Here is an 18,184-nt window from a genome sequence, read left to right as displayed (position 1 = left end):
TCTTGTTATCCAGTTCTAGGTGATCTGAGTCATTCTGACCTTTAAGGACCAGGTGTGCACAAGGTGCACAGACATACATGCGCTCGAAACACTCATGCACATAAAATAAATTCCAAAATAGTTTAAAAGAACCCCTCTTTAGAGTATGCAATTAAAATTCAAGGCACACAGCAGCATCTGCAGACTGTTGGAGACTTATATAAGGATATGAATGTATTGCTCCTGTCTTACATATTTCAAATAGTTTGTGGAGTTTCTTGCTTTGGTAAATGGCTCCTACTTAACTTATTTAAATACTGTAATTATCCATCCACTGTGGTACCAGTCTCAGATGGGCTTAGGGATTTAGAAATTAACTAGAATTACCCATTGGAGATAGAACTGGAGGTTCCAATGTTTCGAATCACTTTGGTTGGGACATGGATTTGAGGTTTGGTTTTAGCAAAGCTTCAAGTCTCTAGTCAGCCTCTCCCTCTGCTCCCCTGCTGGGTGGAAGGTGACATCAGTGGTATATGGAGGTCACTTGTCTTCCTTTGTCCAAGGAAAGTTCAGACCTAACTTCAGTTCCTCAAACTTCAGTTATTATATCGAGAAACACAGACACAGAGCTAGGCTTTTCAGTCTCCTCTGATTCCTAACTAAAAATGTTTAACTCTTGATTCCAATAAAAAATTAAATACTTTTGAGAACAAACCAGGTTCTAGCTCATGTTTTAAAGCCGCATCCTCAGTTTTACTCAATCTGATGTCTGCTTTAAAAAATTCTCAACTATGAAGCTCATAATCCAAACTTCTTACACATGGCTCTCCCAGTAAATTACTCTTCCAAATGAAACAGACTTTAAAGGAGTTGTGTTTTACAATGCAGAGAGTGGAGGATGCTTTTTATACATTGGTGAGAGAGATCCGACAGTACAGATTGAAAAAAATCAGCAAAGAAGAAAAGACTCCTGGCTGTGTGAAAATTAAAAAATGCATTATAATGTAACCTGGTAAGTTCAGCATACTCATTTTGGTACAAAGCAGATGTCTTTCACAGGTAACAAAGCAGACAGAACTACTTAGATGTGGTGTCCTGCTTTGAAGTGTTAAAAGATAAGAAACTTGTCATTTGTTTCTGTAATGAGTGCACTGATTTTACAAGAGGTTGTTAATTCTGACTGACACCTTTTGGTGACTGCAGTCGACTAGTCTGCATTTGTCATAAGCTCTAATGGCTGCATTAGTTTTAAGTAAACTAAGCATTTGAGAACTGATCGTTTATTTAAAGGAAATCAGATTTAAATTTTAAGATAACCAGCAGCTTTTGAGTAAAAAAATATGTAATAATAATATGGCCCAGAGGTGGGAAAAGGCCCAAGTTAACAGTTTCCCCCCTGTGCTTTGTAGCTAGGTGCCTACCCAGGGAGATCTGGGCGCTGTTGTGTGCTCCTGTACCCATTCCGAAGCAGCTGTGTTACTTCAAGTCTTCTGCTGTTTCCATGTAGCTGCCATCATTCACTGTACATGCTGCTCCAAAGGAATACCAGTCTCCTACTTGTGAATCTAGTCAATGGTCCACAGTGAACACAGCTCCAGCATCCCTGCACACACCTTATGTGGTCCTCAACCTCCCCATTTCCCACCTTTTGGAACTTTATATCTGAAAAGTACCATCTTGCCAGAGTTTTGTCCCTACATAGACACCATGTTAGCCCTGCCTCCCTTCCCTTAAGTCTTGCCTCTTGTTGGATCACAGTATTCTTATCCCTAGTTGGATTAACCAGCTAACATGTGATTTCTCAGTCTCTAAGAATCTCTTCAACCCCCTAAAGTGGGCATTGTGGCTTTGTGTATTTCTAGTATACTATTTTTAATTATATGGTTTTTATGTTGCATTGAAATAGCTTATGTTTTATTCTTTTATTAGACAATAGACTTCCAGAGATGGACCATATATTTTAATCTTTTGTGCCCATTGTGTGCTGGAATTCTTGCCACATAGGTACTTTTTTTAGTAAATATTGAATGGACCCTTTGACTTCCCTGTCTAACCCAGATTATATTTTGTGTAGTTCACCCAATTCTTCACTCAGTGAGTTGACATTTGTAGAGGCTGTTGTCATATATGTGTTTCTTGAGAACATGAAACAAAATTAGTGTTTAAGACTACTAAGTGATGTAAACTCAGAAACAAAGCAATGCTTGCATGGATTTCTAAGGGGATTATAAACTCTTAGAATTTGTATCATTGTGTAGAGCCATACTTCAGTTTTAGAAATTGTGGTACAATTCAACATTAAAAATGCAATTTGAAAAGTTAACCTTTGAAAATAACAGTCATGACCAGATTTAAGTGGCGAGTTTAACCTTATTCCTTTTCCAGCCTCACTCTTAGATTATTTTAAAATAGAACAACATTTAGAGTATGTGGTACACTTAACATTATATTCAAAATGAAGGCAGAATCACACTGTTCTGTCTAAAAGATAGAGTTGTAGCAGTGACTGGCGTGAATGCTAATAGTTTGACCCTATGAATTGAATCGTTGTGATTTTAGTGCATATAACACAGTCCATATAAAGAAAGGGTATATTTTATGATATTTATAGTTAAATATAAAGTTTTTATTTAATAACGATAAATACATACTAATTAGTTGTTCATAGTTGTAAAAAAGGGGTAAGTGTAAACAGAATAATTAGCAGAATATGACATGTGACTTTATGAGAATTAGTTCCCACAAGAACAAGAAGTCCACTGCCCTGTGTACATTAACTATGACATTTCTCTAACCTTGAAGTCATCTATTAGAATAAGTGCAGAACCTGAGAAGAGGGTACGTGCTGTTACGTTCTGTTTTCCTTGTCTCTTAAATGCTTGTATTTTATCCCCTTACAAAGTTTCATACAGCTATCCCTCTCAGGATTCCTATTTCTCCGCATCATTGGTCTTTCTTCATTATAAAAACAGCTCGAGGGCTAATGGAGATGGCCATCCAGCCTGAGGACCTGAGTTTGTTCTTCAGATCCACTTGGTGGGAGGCAAGGACTTGCAGGTTGTCCTCTGACCTCCATATGTGTGCCATGGCATGCACACAAACACAGAAATAAATGAATATAATTTTTTAAAAAGTTGAAACAGAGTAGCCAATATAATGCGTGATCAAAGGGAACTCATGAAGGTTAAAAGGGAGTTAGATAAGATTGCATCTCAGGGCTGGAAGATGGCTCACTGAATATGCACGCTTATTGTGTTAGTGTGAGCACCTGAGTTCAAATCCCTGGAACTCACAAAAAGCTGGCCAAGTACCAGCTGTAATTCCAGCGTTGGGGCAGGGGTCAAAAGTAATCATTGGAGTTTACTGGTCACCGGCCTAGCTCCAGTCTCATTGAGATACTTTGCCTCAAGGAAAGATGGTGGAAAGCAATGGAACAAGACTCCTGGTGTCCTCCTCAGGCCTCCACTTGAATACACAGGTACCCCTCCCCACACACACATGCAGACAAAAAGATTTCATCCAATTCCAAGGGTCTATGACCCTAAGTGGTAAAGTGCCAGTGAGTCATAGGTACTTTTATTATGTCCTTGGAAGGGTTTCTCACCGCGTTAAGGACAGCATGGGAGGAAGAGTCTGTCTTCCGTATCTGTCTGAGTGGATCTCATCCTCTAATTCAGCCTTGACTGTATTGTTTGTATTGTATCAGGAATGGTGTTCAGGAGGTGAAAAGCACCAGTGAGTGCAGATTCGGGGTTTGGGGCAATATATATTTATTCACTTGCATTCCAATAGATGATACTGGCATTATCCTATTTCTCTTTGTTAAATGTGAGCAAGCTTCATTGCCATTCTACCTTTCTAACTGTACCGAATTAGGGATTAGTTGTCAAAATGAAAAGTTGAAAGTATACAAAAGTGGCTTAACTTGTTGGGTGCCATTCTCCAGATTCCCTCTATTGTCTAGGTTTGGAAGCATTATTAGGTTAAAGTTTCTTTCTGTAGTTCCTACTAGGATGAACAGATAAAATAAAGCATGGCCACGCATTTCTTCAACATCACTTCTGCTTCTAACAAAGATAAGGCAAGAGCTTACTCCAGTGTGAACTTGCATATTTAAGGTTTAAAGTCAGTTTTCTTACTTCTAGAATGTACTCTTCATGCCAGGGTCTAGGAGGTTGGAAATTACTCTGACTTAATCAATTTTAGTCACAACTGAAAAAATAGCAAATAGATGTAGGCTTTAATTACTAATGTTGAGGTTCTTTGAAGATGAGTTTGTATATGGCAAGTTTTGAATAGCTGAACAGTAACTAAAACAGAGCATCTTCTGCAGTGTGGTCAAGTCCATCACCTCTCAGACAACTTTGCTCATCACCAGAGGTCAGGAGCATTACAACAACTTTCAAGGCAACAGTGTCCTAAAGTCACATGGCTTACGGTCCAAAGTCCAGAAACTCGGGGACAATTAAGTTGTATATATAAAGGCACACCTACCATACATGGAGGCAAGCATTGGGAATTGTGACTAAGTTTGCTAGTAGGGAAAAATTAGTAGAAAATTAAGTCCTTTTGTGGGGGGAAAAAAAGTCACTTGTTAAGCTTATGTAAGATTCTGTGCCACTTACTATCTCTGCATGCTGTGAAAGTCAAGTTTCTATTTCTGTAGAATACCAGGACTGGAGAGATGGCTCAGTGGTTAAGAGCACTGGCTGTTCTTCCAGAGGACTCAGCCACGCAGCACCCACAAGGCAGTTCACAACTGTTCCTGGGGATCTGATGCTCTTCTCTGGCCTCTGTTGAGCACTGTACTCACATGATGCAGACAGACGTGCAGACGAAACACTCATACACATTAAGCTGTTTTAAATATCATAAAATTTTTAGGTAATAATGTAAGTATTTTAAAATGTCAGAGTATCCATAATGCGATACTTAATGCTAACATTCTGGCCCATTCAGCTACCACAACATCAGCACAAACTGGACTTGCGTTTGTCAGTAAAGTTTCCATTGACAGTGACGTCTATCATGAGGACTGCAGGCCATCAAATGCGTTAACATTTTGATTCTTTTTTGATATATTTCAGGGTGTTGATGATGCCTTCTACACACTAGTCCGAGAAATTCGAAGACATAAAGAAAAGATGAGCAAAGATGGTAAAAAGAAGAAAAAGAAGTCAAAGACAAAGTGTATAATTATGTAAATACAATTTGTACTGTTTTCTTAAGGCATACTTAAGTAAAGGTGGTAATTTTTGTACATTACACTAAATTATTAGCATTTGTTTTAGCATTACCTAATTCTTTTTTTCCCCTGTTCGTGCAAACTGTCAGCTTTTATCTTAAATGCTTATTTTAAAATGACAGTGGAAACCTCTTTATTCCAAGTGCCAGTAGTCCCTGGGTTTTGAACTTAAACTAGCAATGCCTGTGGAAGAGACAAAGACCTGAGACTGTCTTGGGTTCTGGTGCGTGCCCTTGATTCCTTGCTACTTCTTTCACCAGCTGTGAGCATTGGCGTGAACCATGGTAATGAAGCTTTTGAGCCATCCTGCTCTGTGTTTCATCTGGTCACAGAATGAATTATTAGTAATTACAGCTTCATCTGAGACCATATGATTGGTTCTGCTAAGACTGAGGGATCACAGATTTATGGGCTTCCCTTTGATTCACTTCTAGCATGTCCGGAGTCTATCATGCTTCGTAAGTGTAGTTAGTTAGACTGTTCACAAAGGCTTTCTCTTGCTTTCTACTGCTATTAGTCATGGTCATGCCCCAAAATAGTATATTTTTTCTAGAAAAGGGGGAAAATGGAGAAAAAAAAGGCAATGGAAAATAGTGAATAAAAGTCCATTCCATATTAGCTAAATTACTGTAAGATTCCTAATAGCTTTTCCTGGTAAGGCAGACCCAGTAAGAAATAGTAACCATTTGGGCTATATTTACAAGCTATTAAATTTTTGTAATAATTCCAACAATTTTAACATTATATAAGTTCTCATAAGAATTAGTATAATCCCAATGTCAGAGTGCTCTTCCTTAGCCTAACTTTTAAAGTGTTTTGAACTTATGTCTTGATAGTAGTTTTAATTCTGGTAGAGAAACTGAAGATGATTTGAGACAGTTGCAGCTTAACAGGTGTTGAGATCAAAGTTGCAAGACTGGGCCTTATGTGACCTGTGATGAGCAACAGTCAGTGTTGGTCAGGATGAGGACAAGGAGAGTTTGGACAGCTCAGTGCATTCTCATGTAGCAGTTCTGCTGACAAATCTGGAATATTTCTTTTGTTTATAACAAAAAAAAAATTAAATAAATTTCTGTTAGTTTCAAGGTTGAGATGTTGGGGTAAGAGGCTACAAGGAGAGTAAATCTTTTAGGACAGTGTAGTGTGAAGGTTTGAGAATGTGTGTGTGAGAGTCTCTCACCTCTGAGCAAACATTCCTAATACTTCCCCAGCTGATGTGCACTTAGAAATCTCTGTGCTCTAAGGATAGACAACAGCAAAAACAATCCCTTCAATGCACTTAAAGCATTCCTTCAAATTTCTGAAGTGACATTAAAATCCACTGGACTATGAGGACTGGATGTCTGTCTTTTAGAAGTCTGATTTTAGGCATATCACTGTCTTATTCAGTGTTCAGTCATCTCAAAAGCTCCTCACAGCTGTGTAACTTATAGTCCGTTTACACACTGATACACCGAGTTGTCACGCTCAGCACAATCTTTTTTACATGGATTATCATCTTTACTGCCAGTCCTGGGCAAAATTGTGCAATAGGTAAAGTTCATAGTTCAGTATCCATTCTCCAATTTCCAGATGCCCCAGACTTAGTGTAGTTTCCTTTTAATACTTTATTTTCCCCCACTTCAAATTTTATTTTTGCAATGAACAACTACATGAAAGTTGCCCACTAAGGAAGGTTCATCAAAACTGCCTATGACTTTCTTCCCCATGGTTTAAAATAATCCAACAGAAACCAGACTGGGATTTGAACTGATAGCTGGTTTTCAGGAGGCCACTACAGAAATTTAATGCTGATCCTTTTTGACTTTATGCCTGCAGCCCCGTCCAGTAGTGGCTAAGTAGAATTTTAGTGTGGACAAAGAGCACTGTCTGTGGAAGAAGAGCTTAATCTCCATCTGGGGATCATCCTGGTTGATAAGAGTCCACTGTTTTAATGAATGCAGCCCTACAGTGAAAACACTTTAAAGTTTCAATCAGAAAGCTCATTTTTAAAGTCAGAATATATTTCCTTAGCATTTATTCAGTACTTGTCTTAATGCTAGGCACCACACAGGCCCTGGGGATGTGATGTGTCCCCAAAGGAGGGACACAGTCCTTGGCCCGAGGTTTGTATTGTGTTTGTAATACTCTAGTAAGATGTGTGGCTGAGGGCCTAGAAATAATAGAACGCATGGTTTCAGTTTTGCAGAGAGGTGTTTGCAGTTTCCTCTCGATTCAGCAAGAATTGCTGGTTGTGATTCCAGTGCAACTTTATTTCTTCTAAAAGAACAGAAATTCCCTAAGTACATAATTTTTTTAAAAAAACTTATGAAAATTAAATATTGACTTCTAAAATAGTTTTATTTGGGTACAAATAAGCAGGCACCTGAATTTATTTGCAAGAAAAGAAAATTAGTAGGATTCTGAAATGTTCTAAACTCTACATGTTCATAGAACATTCTTTCTGTGGATATTTTAAGTTTTTTTAAATATGTATGTGGGTTGGTTTTTTGTTTTGTTTTATTTTTTGCTTTATTTTTTGCTGGGGGAGGAGGGTCCAAGATCTGGTTTCTCTGTGTAGCCCTGGCTGGCCTGGAACTCACTCTACAGACCAGGCTGGCCTCAAACTCACAGAGATCTGCCTGTTTGTGCCTCCCAAGTGCTGGGATTAAAGGCCTGAGCCAACGCTGCCCGGATATTAAGTTTAAACACAATTAGTGATGCTTCTTGTATCTATACAGAGAAGCAGGTGTACTTCCGGAGCTGTGGTGCATAATCAGATATTTACTGGAGACTCTGGGCAGTGTGTTAAGTAGTGGTAATTACCATTGTGTAAATTTTGAATATTTAGTCTTTTGTTAACAAGAAGGTTTTGTAGAGATTTTTCAAAGGGAAAAAGTTCGAGGAAGAAACATAAGTGCTCTCTAGTTACTATAGCCTGTTGAAATTGAAAACCAGTGCTAAATCACAGTCATAGGAATTAGCATGTTTGTGGGGATATAGCAGACAAATACAATTTGAGTAAATATTTTCAGTCAGGAGTTGTAGGCTCTACTGACTTGAGTCACACTGCATAGGGATTTAGATCCTAATTTTTATAGATTATTAAGACTTTTCACTGTTGCACAATTTTGTTTAACATACATAAAAGTTACGTGAGGCATGTTAGAAGTTACAGTTGCAGATTCATCTCATTTTGTATTCCACTGATTCTTCCATTTTCCCCCCAAAACAATAATATATATTTAGGAGGGATTTTTGTAGGCAATAAAAATTTAAACTCCATTTGTTAAAAGTAGTAATTTCTTGATAATCGTGTAGCCATTTTTTTAGGCCCCAAAAGTTACCTTAAAGGTGAATTTTTCTTAATGACTTCTGTGTAATACTGGGTAGCATGAACTCTGCGCTGAAAAATTGAACAGATACACCCAGTAGGTGTAAAATTATGTCACAACATGAAAATTATTTCTAAAGAAGTATATTAGTTTTCAAAGAATAGTTATTAATTAGATTCAGATTTGTGGTGTGCCTGTTTGGGATGGCGGTAGGCATTTTAGATGAATTTGGGAAAATTCAGTTCTCTGCAGAAATGCCAGTTTCAGACCCACCCACCCCTGCCAGCTAACTGGGCTGTGTCCTGATTTATCTCCAGGTCCCCAATTCCACTGTCTCGTTCTTCATGTTGAAAACACTTCTTCATTTTTATTTGAGTGCCAATTTCTTACTAGTGCTATTTCTTAATGTAACATGTTTACCTGGAATGTATTTTAACTATTTTTGTATAGTGTAAACTGAAACATGCACATTTTGTACATTGTGCTTTTTTTTCTTTTTTTTTTCTTTTTTTGGTGTGTGTGGGACATATGCAGTGTGATCCAGTTGTTTTCCATCCTTTGGTTGTGCTGATCTAGGGAATGTTGGTCATATCAAACATTAAATTTAAAAATGACCACTCTTTTAATTAAAATTAACTTTTAAATGTTTTTAGGAGTATGTGCTGTGAAGTGATCTGAAATTTGTAATATTTTTGTCATGAACTGTACTGCTCCTAATCATTGTAATGTAATAAAAATAGTTATGGTGACTATAAAGTGTGTAATCACGTATTTCTTATTGTGGCTGAGGTTCAAGTCCAGAGTCTCAACGTTTGTTAGGCAAGCATCCACACCGAGCTACACCTCAGCCTTGACTGTGGGTGTTTCTTGATGGGAATTTGGAACATCTGCCAAGTAGCTGATATGAACTCCATTAAGCAGACACTTTTTGCCACTTTAATTTGGAAAGTTCTTTATTTATAAAGTTGCTAAGATTATTATTTAAACGTTAAAGTGTTTGCTTAAATATGCGTCCTGTTCAGGTAGGCTCACTCCACACTAGCAAAAGTATATTTGCTTTGATGGTGGAAACAGGAACCTTACCACTCATGAAAGCTAGTCCAGGCTGGACGGGATTTGGGGTTAAGGGAGCTAATGGCTACATAATGCCAGTCACCTGCTGAGCATCCTCAAACTCAAAGTCACCTTGATATGTCTTATTTTGAAAACTGCATTCAAATCATTTTGAGGAGGTGTTTGTAGACAGCCTTGAATATGTACTTTTCTCTACTAGATGGGGGAAATCACAAGCGCTAACAAGCTAAAGGGTAATATACTTGTTAGACACCATTTGCTGATGATAGTCTCATTAGTAAATGGAGAAATCGACTAAGAATAATTCGCTATAACATTAGAAAATTGGGTATGTTTATTTTCTTGAAAAATTGTATTCTCATGAAAGGTGCTAAACTTAGAAAGGTGCTGCTGTGTTAATAAAATTTGAGCATGAAGGATTACGAGTAGAGCTCAGTATCGATGAGGCTGACACACATTTTAATGCATTAGGGCACCTCTGGGTTTTTAAACATGTACTGTGACAGTGTGAATGGAATCATTTTATAATAGTTGGTACACACAAACAGCCAGGTGTTGATAGCAACGGTTGGTTAGTTGTTGGTATCTGAATAGTAACGTTGCTTCATAGCTCTGTATTTCCTAAGGAAGTATAAGGCCTCTAGCTCCTTCATTACAAATTCTCCTCGTGCAATAAGCTCTTTGATCTTCTCTGGGTCCTTCACATCCTTGTTTTTAAGGAAAACATTCTTCAAACGCCTTTTAAAATAGTCTGCTCCTTTTGGATAGTCCCGTCCAAGATACAGCAGCTTTAAAAAGAAAGATGTGTTTCTAAGCAATCCATGTCATATGATAACATTTGTAAAGTTGGCAGCATAATTACTTACATTTTTGTAAAGGGCTAGTACTTCTCCTCTCAAAGAATTAGCCATTTTCATTTAACATGGAATCAATCCACTCTTATACATACCTAAAGAAAAGGAAGATTTTTCTTTTCAAATAACTGCTATGTAATCTTCATCACAAACATTACATATTGGGGAAATGGTAAGCTTGTTTTTCATCTTTGTGTGCAGGTGTGCACTTGCCACAGTATGTATGTTGAGGCCATGGCCTCTGGTGTCAGTCCTTTCCATAAACTGTATTCAATGAGCTGGCCCTGTGTTCAGGGACTCTAGCCTCGCTGGGATCTTGCTCGTGTGTTTTATTCACTAAGATATACTCCCCAGAAGGGTAGTTTGTGCTGAGAGCTTTTATAATCTAGGCTCTCTTAGCTTTTCCCAGCCTGTTTGCATACCAAAAGGAAAATTGTCTACCCCACTCTCAAGGTTAAGCGTCATTACTTGGGAGACACTAAGAGTCCAAATCTCAAAAGATGTTCTCGGAGGAGAGTTAAAGACGAAAAGAAACCGGGTTGGGAGATCAAAGAGGTTGGCGCAGAACGAGAATGCACAATGATGGAATGAGGGCAAGTGAAGCATTTGGCAAGGACTCCCCAGGAACAGACAGCATCTGCAGTGGTGACCATGCTTCTTATGTTAGGTGGCTCAAGCTGCCAAGGAGCAGAGTTTGGGAAAGGCCTCACTGGACCAAGCCTAAATATATTCCCATTTCTAACCTCTTACATTGCATCTTTATCAGCTAGGCACAATTCCACTGTGTTGTTACGGCTGATTAAAAGTGCTTGCCAGGATTCTCCACTGTAAAATTACTTGTTCCCAGGAATCTACTTCATGTAGAAGCAAATGAATTTATAAACCACCATATGGATGGGATATTTTAGGAGGCAATATGGACTAGAACACTAGTTCTCAAACTTTCCAAATGCTGTGACCCTTTAATAGTTCCTCAGGTTGTGGTGACCCCCAACCATAAAACTACTTTTGTTGCTACTTCCTAATTAATTTTGTTACCGTTATGAATCGTAGCATAGATGGTTTTAGATGACCCCTGTGAAAGGGTCGTTTGACTCCAAAGGTTGAGACTTGCTGTACTGGAAGCTCACTACAATAGGGACTGTCTGGGCCTCTTAAATACTGAGTAAAGGTGTGCACTTGTACATCCAAGTGCTATATGCATGTGTGATTCTTATATTGATATTTATATAATCTGGTGACACCACAAAACAACAGTAGTAGCTTTGTTGAGTAATTAAAAACAAAAGCTAACTTTCCAACAACGGCTTATAGTAAGCTAAATTTGAATTTGTATGCAGTGGATGGTGAGTTTTTATCTCGTTACCAAGGCTCAGAGGGCAGTAGGATCATAAGTATTATGCAACCAATAACTTTAACCCACAAAAACTAGCTGCCAGTAATACTTAGGAATAGAACATTTAGTCAGGGGCATGTAAGAACGTGATAGAACATTAAATTGGAATTTAGATACGGGACATAATTTTACTTCTTGTGTTTAATAGGTTGGACAGGTCTTAAACTGGGGTTAGGACTAATAATTGACTCGGTTTCTGCTACTTTCCGGTTGGTGTAACGTGCCATTCCTTTATACGGAGAGGTGCTCCGATTCTGAAGGCTGCTACAACAGCGCAACTGAGTCGGTGACCTTGGGACAAAACGGGCTCGCTGGATCTTAGCCACGTCTACTGGAATAGTTTACCCAGGAATTAATTCGAGTCACTTTCACACCCTGTGTAGGCAGCTCTAGGGGAAAGGTGCGAATGTTTTGCACAGAAACTAAACCATCGCGGTCAGTGAAGAATCTTCACTACTTTAGTCTCTAGGTAAGGACCCTCTAGGAGCCCATCTGCCTCGCCTACACGGCCAAGCGACCTCCTGGCGACCTGCCCAGAGCCGGTGGCTTCACCTAGTCGCCGGCTGGCGCCATCCTTAGATCCCCGGGAAATGGCTTGCCGCGGAGCACAGAAGCGAGGGAAAAACCCCTTTATAGAGCCGGGCGTGGCGACCCACGGCTGTAACCCCAGCTCAGAGGAGGAGGAGGGCTAGAGGGATGCCCGCGAGTTCCAGGTCAGCCTGGGACGCAGCGTGAGAACACACAGCTCCCCTCCCACCGCAGAGCCCGCTCCTAAAGCATACTTCACCACCTGCAGCCCCCGGATCCGGAAAACCAGTTGCTCGGCCGCCGCGCTCCAGCGCTTTGCGGCAGCACGGCCGTAAATGCTTTGACAGCGGCAGTCCTCCCTCGGAGGGGCGGGGCGCCGGCCGGAAGTGGGCGGCTCTAGGTAACTGGCCGTGGGGGCGGGGCTCGTGTCGGAAGTGGGCTGGGGCTCCGGCCGCCAGTCTATGATAAGGACAAGACTCCCGCCGGAAGACCGCAGGGCGACTGCGCAGGCGGACCTCCGCAGAGCGCTGGGATTGGTACGTGGGCGTGGCCTGTCGCCCTGACAACCGTGAGCGTTCCTACGCTGCAGAGTTCAGACTTTTCCCTCCAGAGTGTCCTTCTCTTCATGGTGAGCCGGGGAAAAGGAGGGAGACGAGGGGCGAGCGCGGACTGACGGGAGGGGAGCCGGCGGACGGGCGCAGTCCCAAACCAGCTCATGCAAACCGAAGGTGGCGGAATCCGCACGTCTCCCGTAGCTAAACTCGAAACTAGATCCTTACCGAGTAACTTCCGGTGATGCGCGTTCCTTTCACTCTGCAACCTGTCAGAAACATTTTCAGACCAGCGGCGATGGCTTAGTCGACTTTGAAGTTACTTCGTGTGTCTTTCCTAGGAACCTAAATTGTTTTGCTTCTAAGTAGTCAGCCTACACTCATTCAATATAATAAAGCTTGCTATTTTGTTTTTCTTGCATTTCAACTTCACGTCTTCACCAAGGAGACCGACGGAACTAACGACGTGTGTTGTTTCCCATTCTCCATCAAGAGATCGTGTGTTTTCACATTCGGCTTCACAACTGACACGGAGAATGCAATTACTGATTTTGTAATTGAAATTCAGAGTACATTCTTTTTTATTTTTATTTGTTTGTTTATTGGGTTTTTTTTTTTTTTTTTTTTTTTTTTTTTTTGAGACAGGGTTCTTCTGTAGCTTTGGAACCTGTCCTGGAACTAGCTCTTGTAGATCAGGCTGGCCTGGAACTCAGAGATCCGCTTGCTTCCCGGGTGCCGGGATTAAAGGCATGCTCCACCACCGTTAGGCCAGAATACATTCTTTATGATTCCTGCAGGAAGTCAGAACAGAGTATGCCAGCGCCCCTGCAGCAGGCAAATTGAGCGGAGTTAACTGCCACGCTTTACCATGGTAACAGCTGTGTTTCTGAAACAGTAAATAAGTTATCAAGGCCAGGGAAAGGAGGAAAGACTGGTACTTTTAAACCTCTTTTAAAATATAAATGTGAATTTTCTGTAAGTGGTAGGAAGAAACGGATACTGGAGAACTCCCCTGGCAAACCCCAGCGGAGCTTAAGCCAAGTCAAAACCTGTGGCAGTTTACTAGAACAATCACTTACTTGTTTGCTCCATCGAAACATGAGTTTGAATTTCTTTTTCCTAGATCTGCCTAGCACAGTTTCTCAAAGACTGACCCTGCAGCTTTTGTTTCCAAGCGGGTCGGAGGATTTGCTTAAAATATAGAATCCAGGAAGTTGTGACTTCAAATCTCCTGTCTCATAGGGTTTTCAGGGAACAAAGTGCCGTAAACACGGTGGCTTAAACAGAAGCTGCCTGCCTCACCGTTGTGGAGAAGGAACATCTGAGACCAGAGTGGCAGCCTTGGGGGGATTGTCTCTACTTCTAATAGTACCTTGGGGTGTAGGAGTGTAACCTCACTTTTCACGAAATGTTTATTTTCTTTGTGAGAGTCTATATTCAAGATTTCTCTTTCTACATGGGTACCAGTCATATTAATCCAGAGGTCCACCCAATTTCAATAGCAGGTCATCTTAATTTGGTGAAATCATGGCTGACCCTTTATCTAAGCAGGTCAAATGTGACATACAAGAAGTTAAGATTTTAGTGTGTGAATCTGAAAGGACATAACCCCACCCCTCAGTCTAAAGAATTATAATACAGGAAAGGGCGTGACTGCATACACTGGTAAGTCCAGACATACGGATTGCTCAGAAAGCAGTGACACCTTCACTGCTGAAGTTTGGAGAGCAGGTTTACTCCTTGATGGCTCTTGTGTTGGCAGGAAGGACAAGGGTGGGGCTTTTCCCAAGCCTGCTTCATGTTAGAAATAGAAGTGAGAGATAAAAATGTGTGCGTTGTCTTTAAGATGAGTGTTTGAGACTGGGGCGGGGCATTCACATAATCTCCATGCGGTGTTTCTTTCAAGATGGAAGCGTGTTGACCGTGTTGATCATGGTCGTCCCTGTAGCTCTAGCTAGACTTTAGAGTGTCCTGCGTGTAGATCACCAGTAATGATCTAAGGAGTGAATCTCTGAAGTGTGTGCACATTCAGGACGATGTCATTGAATGTATGCCGACTTTAGCGCTTGTGTATTATAATGATGCTCTTATGGCTTGAACCAGTATTTCCTATAGCTCTTCAGAGCTGCAAACTGTGTAACTTATACTCACACAGTTCCTTTACAAATCTTCACCAGAAAGCTGATGGGCACACAGAACTTCTCGGGAATTTACGAATAGTATTACCAAGCAATACTTATAACTGTAAACCAGTATTGAAGTACTGTGCTTTCCAAAATGGGTAGATCAACTTTAACACATGTGGCCAGACAGGCTTCATTTTATCGTTGGTTGGCAAACTTTAAAAATCTGACGGCCTCCCCATAAAAACCACCAGTCTTATGTAATAGAAAGGTCTCTTTATGAGACAGCCCACATTTGCAGATGTGACGTAGTACCGCTAGCCAGCTGTTTGTGGGATCTGGAGCACCCTTTCAGGTGTGAGTAGTGTCGAATACCTCGGAAAGATGTTTCGGGGGAAATCTCGTGCGTTTTCCTGCATGTGGCTTTAGTTTGTGCTGGCTTCTTTTTACAGCATCTTTTCAGTTTAACGTACCTAAAGAGTCACCCAAAAGTTCCAAAGAAGGTACAAAGAACACTCCCTTGGGCCCTTCACCAGTTTCTCCTAAATAATGTTCTATGCTTTGCTTTGTTGAAAGTATCTGAATTCTCTTTAAAATATGTCAATGCTTTTGTTTTCCAACTTTTTAGGGTCCCAAACCAAAAAAGGTATGTAGAAATTATGTTTTCAAAATAGATAGTTGTATGACTATATTGTGCAAATGAGCTTCTTATCAAATTTTGAAATAATTTTCTAGTTATAGTTTATGGAATTTAGTAAGCTCATCTTCTAGATAATAATGTTATTTAAATAATTGGGTAATTCTTCACAATTACAGATTATCTTACACTTGATGATATTTCTAGTTTGAAATTTATAAATTGCCTTTAGTTCCTACCTGTGCCTGGATTTAAGGCTTTAGATTTTACTTCCACTGTAGAATGTGTTGGGTTAGACTGTCCTTCTACTTATTCCAGATAAACCTAAAATCACAGGCCTGCTGTGATTGGCACAGGCTTGTGGTTTTCTGCGTTCCTTTGCACAGGGTAGAAACTGAGGTTGGCTAAAGGGCACGCTACCCCTTATGTCTGGATGTGTTTTCTCTCGTCCCTCCCTCCCTCTCTCCCTCCCTCTCTCTCTCCCTCTCTCCTTCCTTCCCTTCCTTTCTTTTCTTTTTCTTCTTTTAACAAAACCACTTCTCAAGTGTGGCATGGCATCTCCCACCTGCAGTCCCAGCTAACAGTGGAGTTTGAAATAGGAAGTTCATGAGTTTGAGGGCAGCTTGGGCCAAAACCAAACCAAAACAACCTCCCTACCCCCGCCCAATAAAAACAAAGACACGGACAACAAACAAAAACTGTCTGATCAGACATTGTCCCCCAAATTAAAGTTTAATAAAACAGTTAAAAAGAAGCTGCATTGTTCTAGTCGTGAAATACTCAGACTGATCGCGCTGGGTCTGAGGTCCTAAAAGGCAGCAGCGTGTGGGGCTCAGCAGTGCTTACCTCTCTCAGGAATGCGAAAAGCATCTTGGTCTCGCCCTAGTCCTGTCTATGGTCAGAACCTGACCTGTTCACCTCCCTGACCGCGACTGGAGCATAGGCTTAATGTACCTGCTTTAAAGTATGTCCTACCGTTCTCTCTTGAAAAGTCAGTCACATCCGACCCTCCCCGTCCCTTGGCCCTGCACTCATGGATTAAACCAAACAAATTAAGACTCTTCTTCAGAAGTGTGACAAGAAGGTTGGGTGTGGTGGTGCTCTTCTCCACAGAGAAACCCTGTCTCGAAAAACCAAAAAAAAAAAAAAAAAAAAAAAAAAAGAGGGGAACCAAACTCAGGTCCTCTGCAAGAGTAGCAAGTGCTTGTCCCTCTAACCTCCAGCATCCACATGGTGGCTCTCAGTTCTGTAACTCCAGTTCCAGGGATCTGACACCCTCTTCTGACCTCTGTGAGCACCAGGCACACACAGGATGCTCATACACATATAATTTTTTAAAAAATTAAATGTAATAGGAACACAGTACTATTTTTGGAAATAGTGTATTTTGGAAAGCTAGAAGAAATAATTTGGAATGTTTTGGTGATAAAGAAATAAATATTTGGGAAATCCCTCTACAGAGAACACATGCAGACTTTTACAACAAATGCAGCAGCTGCCTAGATTGGATGTGGTAGCATGTAGGAGAAGATACACATAGGTTGCATGCACACACTATGTGACCTGCGTGTATGAACTTCAGCTTTCACAGAGTGCTGTAACTCACATGAAGAGGGACTGTCTACTCTCTGGGTTCTCAACACATGTGTTAGGCTGTGCCTCACATGTTTGAGTGCAGTCAGAGGATAACATACAGGAATCTGTTCTCTCCTCCTACCACATGGGTCCTCGAGACTGAACTGAGGTCAGTCGTCAGTCTTGGCAGCAAGTGCCTTTACCTTTTGAGCCACCTTGGTGGCCCATTCTTTTCCTTCAGCTCGTGAGCTCTTTATAGCCAGGCCATCTCTTCTGAGGCCTTGTGTACACCAGGAAATGCTCTACCACTGAGCTGGATTCTCCATCGTTAGCACATTTTTATATCTGGAACATTTAGTGCTGTGCCTGGTCAGTATGGAAGTTGGGTCAACGTTCGTTGACAGAACACATGGAAGCCTGTCGAATCTACAAGCACGTGGGCTCTGGATGACCCGGGATGAATGCTTCTGTGACTATGTACTGAATAGTTACACAATCAAACATTTCTTCAGGGAATCACTGCGTGCTCTCTGTGTGTAGCAGTTACAAGGATGCACCACCATGCTCCTCTGCACCTCAGCAGCAGCGCCTGCCTCTGCGCCTTCAGCTCTTCCTAACCCCTCTGTGGAGTCTTCCAGAGCCTTCCAGCTCCCTTTCTGGTGGCTGCACGGCCCTTCTTATGGCGCCATCCCCTGAATGTAAAGACTCCTTGAACACAAGCTGAAGTACTTGTATACTTGCTGTGTAGATGTTTACTTGCAGTGTTTATAGCTGTGCAGTGTTTATAGATGCAGTGTTTATAGACGCGCAGTGTTTATAGCTGTGCAGTGTTTATAGGTGCGTAGTGTTTATAGGTGTGCAGTGTTTATAGGAGTGCAGTGTTTATAGGTGCGCAGTGTTTATAGGTG

General features: G+C 40.9%; 3 protein-coding genes across 5 annotated transcripts in view; 2 read left to right on the top strand and 1 right to left on the bottom strand.

The window, feature by feature from the left end:
• Positions 1-9,693, top strand: part of Kras (KRAS proto-oncogene, GTPase) — a 33,392-nt gene extending 23,699 nt beyond the window's left edge. The window contains exon 4 of one of the 2 annotated variants that reach the window (XM_005364592.3): positions 5,067-9,693. In XM_005364592.3, the coding sequence (XP_005364649.1) occupies positions 5,067-5,183 (117 nt within the window). In that variant the 3' untranslated portion in view covers positions 5,184-9,693. Of the gene's footprint in view, positions 1-867; positions 1,525-5,066 lie in introns of those variants that run through there. The other variant, XM_013352790.2, reaches the window with a different exon arrangement.
• A 357-nt stretch (positions 9,694-10,050) lies between these two features.
• Positions 10,051-12,743, bottom strand: Etfrf1 (electron transfer flavoprotein regulatory factor 1). 2 transcript variants are annotated; one of them, XM_005364589.3, is made up of 3 exons: positions 12,645-12,743; positions 10,479-10,561; positions 10,051-10,400 (listed from the first exon to the last, which is right to left on the bottom strand). In XM_005364589.3, exons 2-3 carry the CDS (start codon positions 10,527-10,529, stop codon positions 10,185-10,187), a joined length of 267 nt encoding a protein of 88 aa, XP_005364646.1. In that variant the 5' UTR covers positions 10,530-10,561; positions 12,645-12,743; the 3' UTR covers positions 10,051-10,184. The 2 variants fall into 2 exon arrangements, with proteins under 2 accessions (XP_005364646.1, XP_005364647.1); XM_005364590.3 differs by having other exon boundaries at positions 12,653-12,743.
• A 188-nt stretch (positions 12,744-12,931) lies between these two features.
• The window catches only part of Casc1 (cancer susceptibility 1), a 47,410-nt gene continuing 42,157 nt past the window's right edge, over positions 12,932-18,184 (top strand). The window contains exons 1-2 of the mRNA XM_026787952.1: positions 12,932-13,018; positions 15,693-15,710. Coding sequence (XP_026643753.1) covers positions 13,016-13,018; positions 15,693-15,710 — 21 coding nt within the window. The 5' untranslated portion in view covers positions 12,932-13,015. The remainder of the gene's footprint in view (positions 13,019-15,692; positions 15,711-18,184) is intronic.

This window comes from Microtus ochrogaster (genome assembly GCF_000317375.1).
Source record: "Microtus ochrogaster isolate Prairie Vole_2 chromosome 14 unlocalized genomic scaffold, MicOch1.0 chr14_random_2, whole genome shotgun sequence".
Classification (NCBI taxonomy): Eukaryota; Metazoa; Chordata; class Mammalia; order Rodentia; family Cricetidae; genus Microtus; species Microtus ochrogaster.
Note: the sequence above shows the minus strand (reverse complement) of the source record. Positions and strands in the feature narration are given on the sequence as shown.

Coding starts and splice junctions, on each gene's coding strand:
- Etfrf1 (XM_005364589.3), bottom strand. CDS start 10,529: ATGAAAATGGCTAATTCTTTGAGAGGAGAAGTACTAGCCCTTTACAAA. Junction 10,401..10,478: donor TACTAGCCCTTTACAAAAAT/GTAAGTAATTAT, acceptor TTCTTTTTAAAG/CTGCTGTATCTTGGACGGGA.